General features: G+C 38.7%; 1 protein-coding gene across 50 annotated transcripts in view; it reads right to left on the reverse strand.

The window, feature by feature from the left end:
* The window catches only part of SLMAP (sarcolemma associated protein), a 150,914-nt gene that overhangs the window by 76,113 nt on the left and 55,971 nt on the right, over positions 1-18,830 (reverse strand). For 29 of the 50 annotated variants that reach the window (XM_082344721.1, XM_082344715.1, XM_082344716.1 and 26 more), the window contains exon 3: positions 12,117-12,270. In XM_082344721.1, coding sequence (XP_082200847.1) covers positions 12,117-12,270 — 154 coding nt within the window. The remainder of the gene's footprint in view (positions 1-12,116; positions 12,271-18,830) is intronic. The other 21 variants (XM_082344748.1, XM_082344740.1, XM_082344741.1 and 18 more) reach the window with 1 other exon arrangement.

Consider the following 18,830-nt stretch of genomic DNA (forward strand, 5'->3'; position numbering starts at 1 on the left):
ATTTTCTCCCAGTCTGTAGGTGGTCTCTTCATTTTCTTTATGGTTTCCTTTGCTGTGCAAAAGCTTATAAGTTTGATTAGGTCCCATTTGTTTATTTTTGCTTTTGCTATTGCCTTAGGAGATTGACCTAAGAAAACGATGGTACGATTTATGTCAGAGAATGTTTTGCCTATGTTCTCTTCTAGGAGTTTTATGGTGTCACGTCTTATATTTAAATCTTCAAGCCATTTTGAGTTTATTTTTGTGTATGGTGTGAGGGTGTGTTCTAACTTCATTATTTACATGTGGCTGTCCAGCTTTCCCAATACCACTTGCTGAAGAGACTGTCTTAGAAAAACTTTTTTTGAATTGATATTCTATCATCCTGTCTTCATTTGTGAGCTGGAGTTCAGTGATTAAAAAAAACATTTTCTTCAACTACTTGTTTATCTCAGGTATAATTCCTACAGGAAAGGTAACATAAATGCTTTATTCTTCTCTTTATCTACCTGTTTTCAGAATGAGAAATGGGTTTCCTAAGTTCTTCCAGAGGTGATCAAATCTTTTTTTCTTTTTTAGTATCATTGAAACTTTATGGATTTAAACATATTTGATATATTTCAATCCACTGCTCTTATTATTGTTTGATGCTCAAATTGTCTAATCTTTAATCAGTCAAAATTCCACGTTAATTCCTGAGTTCTTCTAACAGAACCTCAGCAGTCTTAGATAACTCCATTGCTTCCTGATATAACAAAAATCTTATAAATTCAATTTATACATTTCCTGCCCTAGATTCAGAGTCAGCTATTTCCCAGAGAAGTCCTGTTTCGACCTATTTATTTGATGGGAGGAATCCTTTCTCTAGGTATGTGGATTAATTTGCTACTTTATTTCTCTTGGAGTGATATTGCTTGTTGGTTTATCTTTTGACTTGGTTGGTTCTTTGGCTTTACCTGTTGGCTCAATATTCACTGAAAACATGCTGGCTACAAAGGAGCATGCTGGGAATGACAGGAAAAACCAAGAGGACTACAACCAGGTCCTTGTCCTTGAGATTTCAATTCAGTTTGTAGACAGAACTAGAAATATCTAACATAACAACAAAGGGGGAAAAATGCTATAAAGCACTGTGGGAATTTGAAATGGACAACGGCAGGGGCATTTATGAAGAGGGTAAAGAAAAAAAAAAAAGAATAGGATTTCAAAAGCTATAAATGGAAGGAAAGGCAGAGAGAGTGGCACGAGCAAAGAAAAAGAAAACGAGAAGGATGTGAGAGAGTTGCACATCTAATGAGGGCAGCTGGAGGAGACTGGAGGGAAGAGGTAAAGAATATATTTCAAGGCCCTTTAGGTGCCAGTAGTTAACATGTATAGGTGCTAAGCACATTATACATGTTAACTACTTATGACAAACCACATAAATAGTTATTTTTTTGTTCTATTTTTACAGATGAGGCAACTAAAGTCAAAGAAGCTAAACTTGTTTGAGATCTCATTTTGGCAAATGGCAGCGCTAGTATTCAAAAACAGTTTCTTCTCCCTCTTTCCTCTAAATAACGTTGCTTAACATATATTAAGGGAAGTAATGGGAAATAAAATCAAAAGGTTGAATTGAGTCCACATTTTTGAGGGCCTCAAGTGTACAGGTAAGCATTTCAGACTTTATTCTACAGTATGACACGGCTACTTAAGGCTTCTAAAAGCAGGAGAATGACATGAATAAAGCTGTAATAGAAGAATATTCTGGAGGCACTGGGTTGGCAAAATATGGTGGCCAGAAGTGGAGAGCTACTGTAACATTCTAGGTTGGCATCTGGAAAAACAAGTAGTAGCAGGGAAGGGAGGCAAATGGTGTAGGTGACAACTGCTAAAGGTAAAGAAGAGACAGGATTCAGAAAAGTTACCAATATTCTGAGCTAGAGTGTTTACAGAATGATGGAGCAATAAATGAAACTGGGAAGTTAGTGGATTGCTCTAGTTTGAAGGTGGAAATTAGGCTTTGTACAGAGTAATTATAAGGTGAAAGTAGGACATTCAAGAGGAAACAACCAAGCAAGCAGCTGGAAATACAGGTACAGAGCCAGGAAGCATGTATTCACAGCAGACAACATGAGAAGGGAAATTTGGGACTTGAGGATAAGGGAAAGCACATAAAACCGTTGCCAGAAACTTAACAGAGCAGAGTTCTTAAACCTAGTTGTCCAAAAGAACAACCCAAGGCTTTTTAAAAATAGGTATGCCTAATAGACGGAACCTACCTCAACATAATAAAGGCCATATATGACAAACCCACAGCCAACATCGTTCTCAGTGGTGAAAAACTGAAACCATTTCCTCAAAGAACAGGAACAAGACAAGGTTGCCCACTCTCACCACTATTATTCAACATAGTTTTGGAAGTTTTAGCCACACCAATCAAAGAAGAAAAAGAAATAAAAGGAATCCAAATCGGAAAAGAAGAAGTAAAACTGTCACTGCTTGCAGATGACATGATACTTTACATAGAGATGCTAAAGACGCTACCAGAAAACTACTAGAGCTAATAAATGACTCTGGTAAAGTAGCAGGATACAAAATTAATGCACAGAAATCTCTTGCATTCCTATACATGAACAATGAAAAATCTGAAAGAGAAATTAAAGAAACACTCCCATTTACCACTGCAACAAAGAGAAGAAAATACCTAGGAATAAACCTACCTAAGGAGACAAAAGACCTGTATGCAGAAAACTATAAGACACTGATGAAAGAAATTAAAGATGATACAAACAGATGGAGAGATATACCATGTTCTTGGATTAGAAGAATCAACATTGTGAAAATGATTATACTACCCAAAGCAATCTACAGATTCAATGTAATCCCTACCAAACTACCAATGGCATTTTTCACAGAACTAGAACAGGGATTCCCTGGTGGCGCAGTGGTTAAAAATCTGCCTGTCAGTGCAGGGGACACAGGTTTGAGCCCTGGTCCGGAAAGATGCCCACATGCCGTGGAGCAACTAAGCCCATGCGCCACAACTACTGAGCCTGTGCTCTAGAGCCCACAAGCCACAACTACTGAGCCTGTATGCCACAACTACTGAAGCCCACACGCCTACAGTCTGTGCTCAGCAACAAGAGAAGCCACCGCAATGAGAAGCCCGTGCACTGCAACGAAGAGTAGCCCCTGCTCACCGCAACTAGAGAGAGAAAGCCTGCGTGCAGCAATGAAGACCCAACACAGCCAAAAATTTAAAAATAAATAAACAAATAAAGAACTAGAAAAAAAAATTCAAAATTTGTATGGAAACACAAAAGACCCTGAAGAGCCAAAGCAATCTTGAGAAAGAAAAATAGAGCTGGAGGAATCAGGTTCCCTGACTTCAGACTATATTACAAAGCTACAGTAATCAAGACAGTATGGTACTGGCACAAAAACAGAAATATAGATCAATGGAACAGGATAGAAAGCCCAGAGATAAACCCACGCACATATGGTCACCTTATCTTTGAAAAAGGAGACACGAATATACAATGGAGAAAAGACAGCCTCTTCAATAAGGGGTGCTGGGAAAACTGGACAGCTACATGTAAAAGAATGAAATTAGAACACTCCCTAATGCCATACACAAAAATAAACTCAAAATGGATTAAAGACCTAAATGTAAGGTCAGACACTATAAAACAGAGGAAAACAGAGGCAGAACACTCTATGACATAAATCACAGCAAGATCCTTTTTGACCCACCTCCTAGAGAAATGGAAATAAAAACAAAAATAGGACTTCCCTGGTGGCGCAGTGGTTAAGAATCCACCTGCCAATGCAGGGGACATGGGTTTGGGCCCTGGTCCAGGAAGATCCCACATGCCGTGAAGCAACTAAGCCCATGCGCCACAACTACTGAGCCTGCACTCTAGATTCCGCAAGCCACAACTACTGAGCCCTGATGTCACAACTACTGAAGCCCGCACACCTAGAGCCCATGATCTGCAACAAGAGAAACCACCTCAATGAGAAGCCCGCGCACCACAACAGTAGCCCCCGCTCACCACAACTAGAGAAAGCCCACGTGCAGCAACAAAGACCCAACGCAGCCAAAATTAAATAAATAAATAAATTTGTATATATATAAAAAAATAAAAATAAAATAAAAACAAAAATAAACAAATGGGACGTCAGGAAACGTAAAAGCTTTTGCACAGCAAAGGAAACCATAAACAAGAACAAAAGACAAGCCTCAGAATGGGAGAAAATATTTGCAAACTGACAAAGATTAACCTCCAAAATCAACAAGCAGCTCATGCAGTTCAATATCAAAAAAAACAAACAACCCAGTCCAAAAATGGGCAGAAGACCTAAATAGACATTTCTCCAAAGAAGATACAGATTGCCAACAAACACATGAGAGGATGCTCAACATCACTAGTCATTAGAGAAATGCAAATCAAAACTACAATGAGGTATCACCTCACACTGGTCAGAATGGCCATCATCAAAAAATCTACAAACAACAAATGCTGGAGAGGGTGTGGAGAAAAGGGAACCCTCTTGCACTGCTGGTGGGAATGTAAATTGATACAGCCACTATGGAGAACAGTATAGAGGTTCCTTAAAAAACTAAAAATAGGGGGCTTCCCTGGTGGCGCAGTGGTTGAGAATCTGCCTGCCAATGCAGGGGACATGGGTTCGAGCCCTGGTCTGGGAAGATCCCACATGTCATGGAGCAACTAGGCCCGTGAGCCACAATTACTGAGCCTGCGTGTCTGGAGCCTGTGCTCCGCAACAAGAGAGGCCGCGATAATGAGAGGCCCGCACACCGCGATGAAGAGTGGCCCCCACTTGCCGCAACTAGAGAAAGCCCTTGCACAGAAACGAAGACCCAACACAGCCAAAAATAAATAAATAAAATAAAATAAAAAATTAAAAAAAAACAAACACTAAAAATAGAACTACCACATGACTCAGCAATCCCACTACTGGGCATATACCCCGAGAAAACCATAATTCAAAAAGAGTCATGTACCACAATGTTCACTGCAGCACTATTTACAATAGCCAGGACATGGAAGCAACCTAAGTGTCCATCGACAGATGAATAGGTAAAGAAGACGTGGCACATATATACAATGGAATATTACTCGGCTATAAAAAGAAACAAAATTGAGTTATTTGTAGTGAGGTGGATGGACCTAGAGTCTGTCATACAGAGTGAAGGAAGTCAGAAAGAGAAAAACAAATACCGTATGCTAACACATATATATGGAATCTAAAAAAAAAAAAAAAAAAAAAAAAGAAAGGTTCTGATGAACCTAGGAGCAGGACAGAAAAAATGACGCAGATGTAGAGAATGGACTTGAGGACACGGGGAGGGGGAAGGGCAAGCTGGGACGAAGTGAGAGGGTAGCATTGACATATATACACTACCAAATGTAAAATAGATAGCTAGTGGGAAGCAGCCACATAGCACAGGGAGATCAGCTCAGTGCTTTGTGACAACCTAGAGGGGTGGGATAGGGAGGGTGGGAGGGAGACACAAGAAGGAGGGGATACGGGGATATATGTATACATATAGCTGACTCACGTTGTTATACAAAAGAAACTACCACAACATTGTGAAGCAATTATACTCCAATAAAGATGTTAATAAATAAATAAATAAATAAATACAAAGGGAAACAAACAACAACAAAAAAATAGGCATGCCTGGGTCCCACACCTAACAAGTCTCCTTCTTAGGGCTGAAGGGTGGGATACACACATGTGTAGTTTTACAAAGCTCTGCAGGTAATTCTGGTGCATATCCTGGGTTGAGAAGCCACCTTTTAAATGAACAAAAGAAGACTGCCATGCCATCAGACAGATTCTCTCAGTCAATCTGGCAAATCTGGCACATTCTGTGGTGAATCAGCTTTGTGATTTCTGCTAGTAGCAGGAGAGTGGAAGTATGTAAAGCTTATGGTGAAAGTTTCCAAGAGCTAGAAATAAGCAAAACAGCATGGCCAAAAATCACGGAGTAGTCAAGGAGTTGGTGAGAGTACCTCTGAAATGCCAATGATGGGTTCCAAAGGACAGATGGGTAAAGAAGCCTGGGGCTGAAGCTACTGAGAAAGATGGGCAAACTTGATGGTAAAAAAAGATGGTGCAAATGATTGGCAAGGGTTTCAGTAATAATTAAAGCACCTGACCCTGAGCTAAGCACTTTATGTTCACCCTTTCAGTGTTCACATTGAACTGTGAACTGTGAACATTCAACTGTGCCACAATGTGAACACTCAATATTATACCACAAACCTTGAGATAGTAGTATCATGAGTCCCATTTCACAAGATGAGGAAATTAAAGCTGAGACAGGTTAAGGAGAGGTAACTGAGTCACAGCAGAATAAAAAGGGCAGTGGGTAAGAAGAAGGTTGCCAATACCCAATCCTCATATAAGCCTCCAGATTAGGAGGAAGGTTGTCAAAATCTTAGTTGAGATGAGGTGGTAGAAAGAACTTTTGTAAAATGGCAGATAAAGATTTATGAGACGTTTGAAAATTTATTCAACCAATATGTGCCAGGTTAAGTGTGGAGAGTCTACAATGAAGACAGACACGCTGCCTGTTCTTGAACAGCTTACAGGTTAGTGAGGGAGGCAACCATACAAAGGGGATGAGTACAGTGTGCAACAGGGACATGGAAGGGCATTTTGTTCAGCCTAGAAAGGTTTCTAGGTGAAGGAAAGATCATGTGCAAGGGCTTGAAGGCCAGAAGGGGCAAGATCTACTGCGGGGAGTAAAAGCAATTCAGTGCAGTTGTAGCAGAAAGCAAAAGGAAGATACCATTTGCCTTACTCATAACAGGCCCTTTGTTCATAGAGGCTTAACCTAGCAACAGAGTGGGTAAAGTGGGACCTGGACTGATCAGCTAATTGGAGTTATATGTGAAGTTTATAGAACTAAATGGTCCCAAGATTTGCAACAGAGGGTTACTGTAATGTATGACCCAGAAAACTCATGCCATCTGAGCAGTTTGTGGGTTTGTGAACAGAGCAGTGGCCAGCAATCGGGTTGTTAAGGCTCCCATTCCAGGAGGATCTGATAGGTTGGCTTTCTCTCTTTCTCCCTTCCATTTTCTTTTTCTTTCTTTTTTTAAAAAAGTCTGTTAGAATGTCATCCTATTTGTTTGCAATAACATTTTATATCTATAGGGCAGGGTGTTACTAAAGTGCTGACCAATGAGTCTTTTCCCTGAAGCCACACTGTGTGGAAAGCCAAACATCAAAATCAGCTTGTTTTGGAGAGCTTGGAAAAGAAGACACACTAATATGAACTGATATGTTCAATGACCTCAGACTCATCACATTTTTAACAAAAATCCTGATTTATATATACATACACACACAAATATAAAAACACTTTTATATATTATATATATATATTTTTTTAATTTCCTTTTACACAAACATTATTTTATACAAATACATAAATGTCATATATCCTAGAGGGGTTTTATTTCAGTTTTGCTAGTCTTGCCCTTTTTAATTTGGCTCCCACTTCTCCTTTACTCCTCCTCTCCAATCATACTCCAGGAAGACTCACATTAATGACTAGTATGTATGCATTCTTCCATGTTTTCCCCCCATGTTCATAAAATCATACACAAACATATGCATATAAATGTACATTTATAGGGATTGATGAGACTTTTTAAAAATAATGAAATTACTAAAAGTAATCCTTTCCTCACTCAACATCTTACAGAAATCCCTGCAATTCATATAATACTAATGTATTCTTTTTAATACCTGCATGAAGGGCAATTTAAAAATTATCCTTCCATTGTTTTTTGTACTATGCACACTGATGCAAAAAAATCCTTTCATAGATCCCCACAAACTAGTTTTTATCATTTCAAGTGTCTAATTTGATATCTTTATTATAAATGTATTCAAAAGCACTATAGAGCATCTGTCTCCTAGAGTAATGGAAATATAAACAAAAATAAACAAATTGGGCCTAATTAAATTTATAAGCTTTTGCACAGCAAAGGAAACCATAAACAAAATGAAAAGACAACCTACAGACTGGGAGAAAATATTTGCTAATGATGCTACCAACAAGGGCTTAATTTCCAAAATATACAAACAGCTCATACAACTCAGTAACAGAAAAAAAACCCAACCCAATCAAAAAAATGGGCCCAAGACCTAAACAGACATTTCTCCAAAGAAGACATACAGATGGCCAATAGGCACATGAAAAGATGCTCAACATCACTAATTATTAGAGAAGTGCAAATCAAAACTACAATGAGATACCACCTCCCATGGGTCAGAATGGTCATCATTATAAAGTCTACAAATAATAATTGGTGGAGAGGGTGTAGAGAAAAGGGAGCCCTCCTATACTGTTGGTGGGAATGTAAATTGGTGCAGCTACTATGGAGAACAGTATGGAGGTTCCTTAAAAAACTAAAAATGGAGTTACCATATGACCCTGCAATCCTATTCCTGAGCATGTATCCAGAGAAAACCATAAATCAAAAAGATACGTGCACCCCAATGTTCATAGCAGCACTATTTACAACAGCCAACACATGGAAGCAACCTAAATGTCCACAGACAGATAGACATAGACAGATGAATGGATAAAGAAGATGTGGTTTATATACAAGATGGAATACTACTCAGCCATAAAAAGGAATGAAATCATGCTATTTGCAGTAACATGGATGGACCTAGAGATTATTATACTAAGTGAAGTAAGTCAGATAGAGAAAGACAAATATCATATGGTATCACTTATATGTGGAATCTTAAAAAATGATGTAAATGAACTTATTTACAAAACAAAAACAGACTCACATAGTTTCATTTCTGAATTTAATTTATTAATATCCTAATCAGGATTTTTTATCTATTGTCACAAATGAAATTAGTTACAATTTTCTTCTTTGTACTTTATCTGTATCAGAATTTGGCACTAATGACAGGCTGCTGGCTTCTTCAAAGGATTTTGAGAGCTTCCCACCTTCACCTATGTTGGAGTATTTAAACAACATTGGATTTATCTTTTTTTTTTTTTTTTTAAAGCTACTTTATTTATTGATTTATTTTTGGCTGTGTTGGGTCTTCGGTTCGTGCGAGGGCTTTCTCTAGTTGCAGCAAGTGGGGGCCACTCTTCATCGTGGTGCGGGGACCGCTCTTCATCGCGGTGCGCGGGCCTTTCACTATCGCGGCCCCTCCCGTTGCGGGGCACAGGCTCCAGACGCGCAGGCTCAGTAGTTGTGGCTCACGGGCCCAGCTGCTCCGTGGCATGTGGGATCTTCCCAGACCAGGGCTCGAACCCGTGTCCCCTGCATTAGCAGGCAGATTCTCAACCACTGCGCCACCAGGGAAGCCCCCTGTTTTTTATTAAGACCTAATTCGGCTGTGAATGCCCGTTTCTGGTCAATCTTTAATAACTTTTTTTAGTCTCTTTTAAAGAAATCAACTTAAAAGTCTCCTACATCTTGGGATAATTTTGCCAGGAAAACATTAATTTATTCTAGTTTTTTTTTTTTTTCTTTGCCATAGTTTGGCATGTAACAGTCTCTAATAATTCTTTTGGTATATCCCATATTTGTGTTTATATCTCCTTTCTCATTCCTTACATTTTTTTTTCACCTAATAAAGGAATCAAGGCTTATTAATTACCTATTTTACTGTTTTGTTTTAAAGATCCAGCCTTTGGGTTTGTTTAATCCCTTCCAGAGTTTTTTGTTCATTTCATTAATTTCTGCTTTTTTATTTCTTCTTCGCAACTTCTTTTTCTTGTTGTTCTTTTTCTAATTTCTTCTAAGTGCCAAGTTCCTTCATTGTTTGTCTTTCTTCTTTAATACGGAAAATATTTAAGATTATAAATTTTTATCTGAGTAAAGAATTTACTGTATTTTGGTATGAAAGTCTCCTTTCCTTTCCACATAGTTTGAAATTCCCTTTTTGATGTCTTCTTTGATCCAGAGGTTATCCAGTAGTGTTGTACAATTTCAGTAGGATTTTCCAAGTGATATAAAGCTTATCATAATACTGTTTAGCATAGAGCATCTTTTTTTTATTTTTTAAAGCATATGCTTAAACAGTAATACTCAACTCATGACACAGCTGTATCCCAAGAGGCCATGCATAATATAAGTCAACTTTTTGAAGGCAATAAATACCAAAAGAAACAACATTTTAAATGATGAAGAAATTTTTCTTTACTTCCCTTACAGTTGGCATAAAAGATAAATTTTCAAAGAAGCCTGCAAGAATCTATGTTGTCAAAATAATATTGTACTAATAGTAACCCTGAATCTCAGAGTTGCCCTCTTAGCTTTCTACAGCATTTTCTAAAGTGGCCCCCACAGCTAGATGGGGAAGAAGAGTGGGAAGGAGTTTGGAACTTACCTACATTTTATAACAGTCACCCCCTTGGAGATCTGCATATATGTTAGCATGTTATAAGGTCGGAGAAGTCCTGACTATCTTTGGTTAACTAAGCATTCCTAAATGTATTTGATTACTTCATTCTTCTATCAATTAACACCTTTTAATTCTCTTTGAGAAATGCAAGCCAAGAAAATAGATATTCCTTGGAGAGAAAGATGGTGTAATCAAATTCTGTCTTCTCTGTGGGCTCCTCACAGCTGGGGTTCAGTAAATGTTTGCTGAATGACTTGCTAGCAGAGGAGGTGTGATGTGGCAAGAGCAGATATCAGAGTGTCCACTGCAGCTGTTCTCAGTATGTTTATACATAAGTTGAGTTCTCTTAGTAAGGAGCACTCAATATTTTGCATCAAAATACAAACTTTCCGTTCTATTTTAAATTGTAAATGAAAATTCCTAAGACGTTGGCCCTACACACATCCAAATTTCAAAACCTAACACCTTAAAAAAACAAACAAGCAAACAAACAAAAAACCTAACACTCTGAGGAGGCCAACAAAACCCAGCAAAAATAATACTGCAGTTGCAGTATGTAAACGTATATGCACGTGTACACACACACACTATCATCACCAGCACCCCCTGGATTCCCATATCTACTGTGCAAAATGCCAGAGACTAATGACTTAGGGTATTACCAGATCAGAGTGTGCTCAGAGAAACAAAAGGAGAAACTTGCCAATCGGTTCCACTGTCTATACTGAACTGCGACAGTGGGACTGCATACTTTTGGTTCCTACTTATTTAGTTTTATGATTCAGTCATATAATTTCATGGTCATAAAGTAAACAGTGAACTAGGTAGGGCCAAAAAGCCTCAGAATTGTAAAATTAATCTAAATTTATTTAGCTAGAGAAATCCTAGTTTCAAAAACTTGAGACATGAAATTTTATATTCGTGGTAGCTGCCTACAGAATTCTGATTTTGTATGGGGCAACAATGAAGACACAACCAAAAGGGATAAATCATAATTGTTCTATGCCAGTCACGGATCTCCTGCTCCCCTTTGCCAAGTAACTTCCTTCCCAGGCTCCTTTGTAGCTACAGTTAAAGGTATGTATGTGACCTACCCATGCAGCCAGTGAGACAAAAGAAAGAATCTGCTGGAAGGAGTCTATGAAAGATTGTTCTTTCAAACATGAAAAGAGAGCCACACAAAAAGGCATTTTGCCCCCACCTTATCTTTTTTGCCTAGGACACTGGTGTGAGGAAAATAAAGCCTGGGGCTGCAGCCATCACCCTTAGACCATGAGGCAACAAGCAAAAGCGTAAAAAACCAACATGTAAGGGATAACAGAATGGGAGGACCTTGGATAAGTAAGACCCTGGATTCCTGATAACGTCACTGAGCCAAGTGAACAAAGTCTGGACCTACCTACCTCCAGGCTTGTTAATAAGTTAACAAGAAATATCCTTATGGTTTAAGCTCCTATTGGTTGAGTACAGCATCACCACAGCCAACTGTTTCCTAACTGACACAGTAGTGCCCTGTGTTTTCATACTGTGATAAAGATTATAAAGTATTTAACATTTTAGAATTTAAAATTTTAGAAAAACAATAGGGAAAGTGAGAAACTCAACTTTTCACTGCATAAAATGTTGTACTTAAACTGCTTCTGCAAGCATGAAATGTTTTGTAACATTAAACAATAGAATAAAAAATTAAACAAACAAGACAAATAATAGGAAAAATCGATCCATACCCGTACCTTTCCGTGTGTTCTCTGTCACATCTACCCCAAACTGGATAATGTCACCGGAAAGAATTTCACATGGTGGACTTTCTTCAGAGCCTCGACTCAATCTCTGACTATTTATAAAGGTACCATTACTACTTTTAGTGTCTTGGAGATAAAACTGCAAAAATAAAATTTAAAAAAAGAGCCAAAGATTAGTAGTAATAATTCCAAACTTACTTTTTAAAAAAAGTATCAATACTTCCAACTTTGCAAACTACTGCAGGTAGATTTTTTTTCCCCTATCAATTCAAACCGCTTATTTTAGCTAAGATTCTCCTTCATTACATATGAAATTAGAACCCTGAAACTGGGTGATTTAAAATCCAGCTGGACAAAATGGTATATCACTTCAGAAAACAGTTTACAAGGTCCTCAAAGTGTTAAACAAAAAGTTAGCATATGACCCTGCAATTCTACTCTGAGGTATATACTGAAGAGAACTGAAAACATATGTCTTCACTAAAACTTGTACACGAATGTTCATAGCAGCATTATTCCTTATAGCCAAAAAATGGAAACAACCCCAATGCCCATCAACTGATGAACGGGTTAACAAAACATAGTATATCCACATGAATTATATTATTTTGCAATAAAAAGGAATGAAGTACTGATTCAAGCTATAACATGGATGAACTTTTAAAACCTTATGCTAAGTAAAAGAAGTCAGTCACACAAGACATATATTATGTAATTCCATTTATATGAGATATCCAGAATAAGCAAATGCATAGAGATAAAAAGCACATTAGTGGTTGCAAGGGGCTGAGGTGCTGGGGCAGAGGGTGGGATGGGGTGGGGTGAATAACTGCTAATGGGTATAAGATTTCTTTTTGGGGTGATTAAAAGGTTCTAAAATTAGATAGTGGTGATGGTTGCATAACTCTGTGAATATACTAAAAACCAATGAATTGTTCATTTTAAAAGACTGAATTTTATGGTATATAAATTATATCTCAATAAAGCTGTTATTTTTTTTTTTAAGCCAGCTACACAAAACTCTGATTTTATCTTTCCATCTCACTCTGACTTTGTAACTTTGCTCCTAGGATTTCTGGGTTAAGTCAAAGGAAGTGCTGTTTATTCCACAGGCAAGGACAATTGGTATTAAGTAACACCTATATTAATTGCTATCAGTTAACTAACATACGTGGTATCAGGCCCAACACATCTTCAGTAAACTCTTTGTGATAAACATTTTGGAGACCCTAGAAACTAAAATACTGGAATCAACTATGAAGGTACCATTTCCTGGCCCCCGCCAAACTTGCCTTTCATCACTTGGGTAATCTTCCCTCTTTAAGAAGGGAAGGGACAGCAGGAGGCACAGGAAGCCTACCTATTTATTATCACCTACCTATTCCAAGAGAAATTAGGAACAACTGGGATCACACAATAGACTTACTAGGAAGAGAACAACCAATAAAAAAAGATGTACCTTTCTTTTTGCATCTTTCTACACTCTCCAGCCCTGCTTATTCTAGCAACACATTTTCACTGAATGCCTTCCTAAGGAAGAAAGGAAAGAAGAAAACTAATATTTATTAAAATACATGTTGCACCACCAGGCCCTCATTTAACCTTAACATTAAAGCTATGATATAGATATTATTTCCATTTATAAGTGAGAAAAATGGGGCACAGGCAAGTATCTTTCCAAAGTCACAGAGCTATGGAATACAGAAGCAGGGATTTATATCATAGAATTAAAATGGACATTTTCCCCCACTACTTCACACTGACCTTTATGTTTCATTTATCCTTCACTCCTCCCAAAAACCCTCTTCTAAAATGAAACACAACAGAAGAATAAGCAATTTGCAGAAGATACGAAAATGACATTTCTTTTCATTAATTCCTAGGTGACAATTTAAAGGCCACCAGGCTGTCTATAAATGACTTAGTCTCTGTTTATAATTCAAAAAGAGACCAACGGTTACTTTGGCTAGCAGTTTATATATTTAATTACAGACCATTAATAAAGAAAATTGTGTTGATATTTTACAAGTCCATTTGAAACTTAGAGGCCTTAATATTTCACACCAGGGAGATAAGCACAGGCAATATGCTTAAGTAGGAACAATTATCCTCAAGATTTTTTCTACACTGGAACCTACTGTTGCACTGTATAAACGAGTTTGTTTTTTGTTTTTTAATTTTAATGTATTCTTGGGAAATGTGGCAATATCTGAATTCTGGTTTGGTCATTTTCAGTTATACGTGCCTTGGCAAGCCAAATAAGGGGATTATAGATTTACAGTGGTTTCCAAACTTCAAATTCTGATCCATTAGTGTGTTACTAAGTCAATTTAGTGGGCTGTTACTAGTGGTTTAAAAAAAAAAAATTAAGAGAACAAAAGTAAGACCAAATGTAAAACAGATAGCAAGTGGGAAGCAGCCACATAGCACAGGGAGATCAGCTCGGTGCTTTGTGACCACCTAGAGGGGTGGGATAGGGAGGGTGGGAGGGAGGGAGACGCAAGAGGGAAGACATATGGGAACATATGTATATGTATAACTGATTCACTTTGTTATAAAGCAGAAACTAACACACCATTGTAAAGCAATTATACTCCAATAAAGATGTTAAAAAAAAAAAAAGAAACTCAAATTTTATCTTAAAAAAAAAAAAAGAGAACAAAAGTAAGAACATATGAAATGAGGTTCAGTACTGTTTAGAAAACTTTGTTTGAAAAACAAAAATGTGTGTGTGTTTTTCTATGTGTATACACATACACACACATATATCTCAACACCTCATGTTTGTAGCTCTTAACTCTAAAACCATAAATTTTCAAATTAAAAAAAATTTTAATCAATATTAACCCATGTTCTTTTCATTCTAACATGTCTATATTATGTCCAAAGCACACCATGGTATCTTTGGCCTTCATTTAGCTTGAACATACCATTTACGTTAGTTGCTCAATGATCAACCTGTTAATGGCTTCCAAACACCCTGGAATAAAGTCCAAAGTTCTTACCATTACAGCCAATAAAGCCCCACATGATCTGGCTCCTGGTTCCCTCTCCAAACTCATTAACTCACACTATTTTCCTCCCTTATCCCTCTCAGCCACACTAACCTCCACTCATGCCCCTGAGCCTCCACACTTGGGTATAGCCAGACTGCAATTGTTTACTTCCCTGCAGAAATATTTTCACTGATTTAACCTTCTGCCCTTGGTGTTTTGAAAAACTGTTATTAAAAATAATGTTTCTGCACCTTCTACGAAACAACCTGCCACTATTCAGTCTACATTGTACAGAAGCTATTCTATTTACTATCAGGTTAGATAGGTATAAATACGTCAACTTGTTTGCAAGGCACTGGGAAGTGACTGTGCTTACAGTCCCCGGATGCATTTCCCACAGCAGGTATGTCAGTTGGTCCTTTGTCACTTTCAAACCAGAAATATCTTTCTCCTCTATGCTGATACACCTTTTTCTATCAGGCCTTTTTTTTTTTTTTTGATTTATTTATTTTTGGCTGCATTGGGTCTTCATTGCTGCGCATGGGCTTTCTCTAGTTGCTGCGAGCGGGGGCTACTCTTCATTGCAGTGCGTGGGCTTCTCATTGCTGTGGCTTCTCTTGTTGTGGAGCATGGGCTCTAGGTGCGTGGCTTCAGTAGTTGTGGCACATGGGCTCAGTAGTTGCGGCTCTTGGGCTCTAGAGCGCAGGCTCAGTAGTTGTGGCGCATGGGCTAAGTTGTTCCGTGGCAAGTGGGATCTTCCCGGACCAGGGATCGAACCTGCGTCCCCTGCACTGGCAGGCAGATTCTTAACCACTGTGCCACCAGGGAAGTCCCAAAAGAGATAATTTCTAACTACTCTAAAAAACAAATCTTGTTGAAGCTTTAACTATCTTTATTTCCTAGTAGCCTAAGGAACGCCCAAGCATCTCTGGTGTTTGTATTAGCCACTGGGCATTCACTTTGATGTTGAGCAGATGCGTAAGGAGCCCGGAATTTATAAAACCCCCTGTAGCTCGTGGCCAAAGTTCAACTTTCACTGTTTTCAGGCTTTATCTTCAATTAACTCCCTGCCTTACCCTGATTGAAGGTTAAGCTCCCCCAAATCAAGCACTGATGGTGATCCTTGAACTGAAAGGTTGTCCTTGCCCCATCAATCACTTTTCCTTGTTTCTTGCTTATTACGATTACCTTTAAAGACGCAGGCACAGCACTTTACAGGTTGCATAATTTGCTCTTTGGCCTTCAGAAAGTTTCTGCTCTTTCACTCCATAAACAAATACATTTTGCATCACTTTCAACTTCGTTACAATTTGTAAATGCTTTCATTTCCACTATAATGATAAACTGCTTCTTTCTAGCTTTTCTACGTTGACAGGTTTTTGCAATATCCAACCACCAATAGGGATTTCCCTGGTGGTCCAGTGGTAAAGAATCCGCCTCCCAATGCAGGGGACGCGGGTTCGATCCCTGGTCGGGGAACTAAGATCCCACATGCTGTGGGGAAACTAAGCCCATGTGCTGCAACTACTGAGCTTGCACCCTCAATGAGAGAGCCTGTGTGCTGCAAACTACAGAGCCCACGCACTCTGGAGCCTGTGCACCACAACTAGAGAGAGAGGAAAAAAAGAAACCCACGCGTCACAACTAGAGAGAAGCCAGCATGCCACAAGGAAGAGCCCGCGAGCCGCAACAAAAGATCCCGCATGCCTCAGTGAAGATCCCACACGCCTCAACAAAGACCCGATGCAGCCAATAAATAAATACACACATACATACACACACACACAGATATGATGATAGTAATTATAAAAAAAATCTAACCACCAATAGATTAATAACATTTGAATTAAAGCTTCAGAACAAAGCACAAACACAGGAGACATGCCACAGGCCAGAGGCCAGAAATTCTAAGTCCATACAGAGGGGTTTTAAAAATGTGAATGCAGAGTAGATTCTGGATTCTAGATGGCAGATACTACATCATATATTTTTTTTTTTCTTTTTCTTGGCCTGCACCACGCGGCATGCAGAATCTTAGTTCCCCGACCAGGGATCAAACCTCTGTCCCCTGCAGTGGAAGTGTGGAGTCTTAACCACTGGACCACCAGGCAAGACTCCATACATCATAGATTTTTAATTTACTTGAATCACCACCTAAAATCAAAAAGAGTGACTAAGATAGCAAAACCAAAATCCCATGGGCAACATTTGCAACAAAAATTGGTGACGAATTATCCATATGAACCTCAAAATACAAGCGGGGAAAACCATCAACAGTCACAAGACCTTCATGAAATCAGCATCTGTGCAGGAGGATGTATATGGAAACAATGCGGGATTTGAGGGACTTGAGAACCTCAAAATAGTCACTAGATATTTACTGGACAATATGATAGCCAATTTGAGAAGAGAAGATGAAAATGGGAAAGGTTCAGCCCAATCCACTAACAAGTGAGTATGAGGTAGATTCTGAAAAAGGCTGGAGCAGTCTGAGTCATATAAATTCTTAAAACCAACCTACCAACCAAAGCTGCCTTCCAGGATACGGCTCCACACTGTGGGAAAGCTGTTGGGTGTGGAACCAAAATTGATCAGGGCAGGGATAATAGAGACAAGGAAAGAAAAGACCCAGATAAACGTAGAAAAGGGGAAAGGAAGCCATCATATTTTTTAACATTTTACAAAAACAACAGAAGAGGGAGCTCTGTGACATTAGAAAATTTATCCTGAACCATGACCCCCCTCTGTAAGTTCAGGAAAACAAATTTCACATAAAAATGAGCCAAAGAAAAATATCAATGTCCCATGCCATACAGTTATTTTTTTAAAAAAAGAATAAAGAGCAAAATAACATTCCCTACACATAATGACAGACATAGCTTGGGAACAGATCAAAATTATATTATTTCAGAACAAGCTAAAAGACATTAAGAAAATAACTCAAGGCACGAAAAAGAAATATAAATCACAATTACAAAACTCAGGGAAAGGTGAAAGAACTCAAGAAGAAATAGAAAAAAAGGAAGTCATTTCAGGAATGAGTACAAAATTAAAAGGACACAAGTAACTAAATATAACAAAAAATGCCTTAAGAGAAATAAGAAATAAAAAGAAGGAAATTTTTTTTGAATCAAAAAAAATGAAGAAAGTTAAATCAGCAAAATGGCAGAGTAGGCGGCTCCAAGCTCTCATCCCCACACAAAGGCTGAAAAAACAAGCAGAAACTGTCAGAACCAACTTCATCAGAACCTTGGAAAGCAAAGTTTTACAGCAACCATGTGAACACTGAATCAAGAAAAAGGCAACTTAAAAATGGTAGGAAATCTTGGGACTTCCCTGGTAGCACAGTAGTTAAGAATCTGCCTGCCAGTGCAGGGGACACGGGTTCAATCCCTGGGCCAGGAAGATCCCACATGCCACGGAGCAACTAAGCCCATGCACCACAACTACTGAGCCTGTGCTCTAGAGCCCAGGAGCCACAACTACTGAGCCCGCGCACCACAACTACTGAAGCCCATGAGCCTAGAGCCCGTGCTCTGCAACAAGAAGCCACTGCAACGAGAAGCCCACGCACTGAACGAAGAGTAGCCCCTGCCTGCCACAACCAGAGAAAGCCTGCGCACAGCAACGAAGACCCAACACAGCCAAAAAAAAAAAAAGGGGGAAATCTTCATGGCATTCCTCACTGTTGTCCCCTCCCTTC

Source organism: Balaenoptera borealis (genome assembly GCF_965194805.1).
Source record: "Balaenoptera borealis genome assembly, chromosome: 12".
Classification (NCBI taxonomy): domain Eukaryota; kingdom Metazoa; phylum Chordata; class Mammalia; order Artiodactyla; family Balaenopteridae; genus Balaenoptera; species Balaenoptera borealis.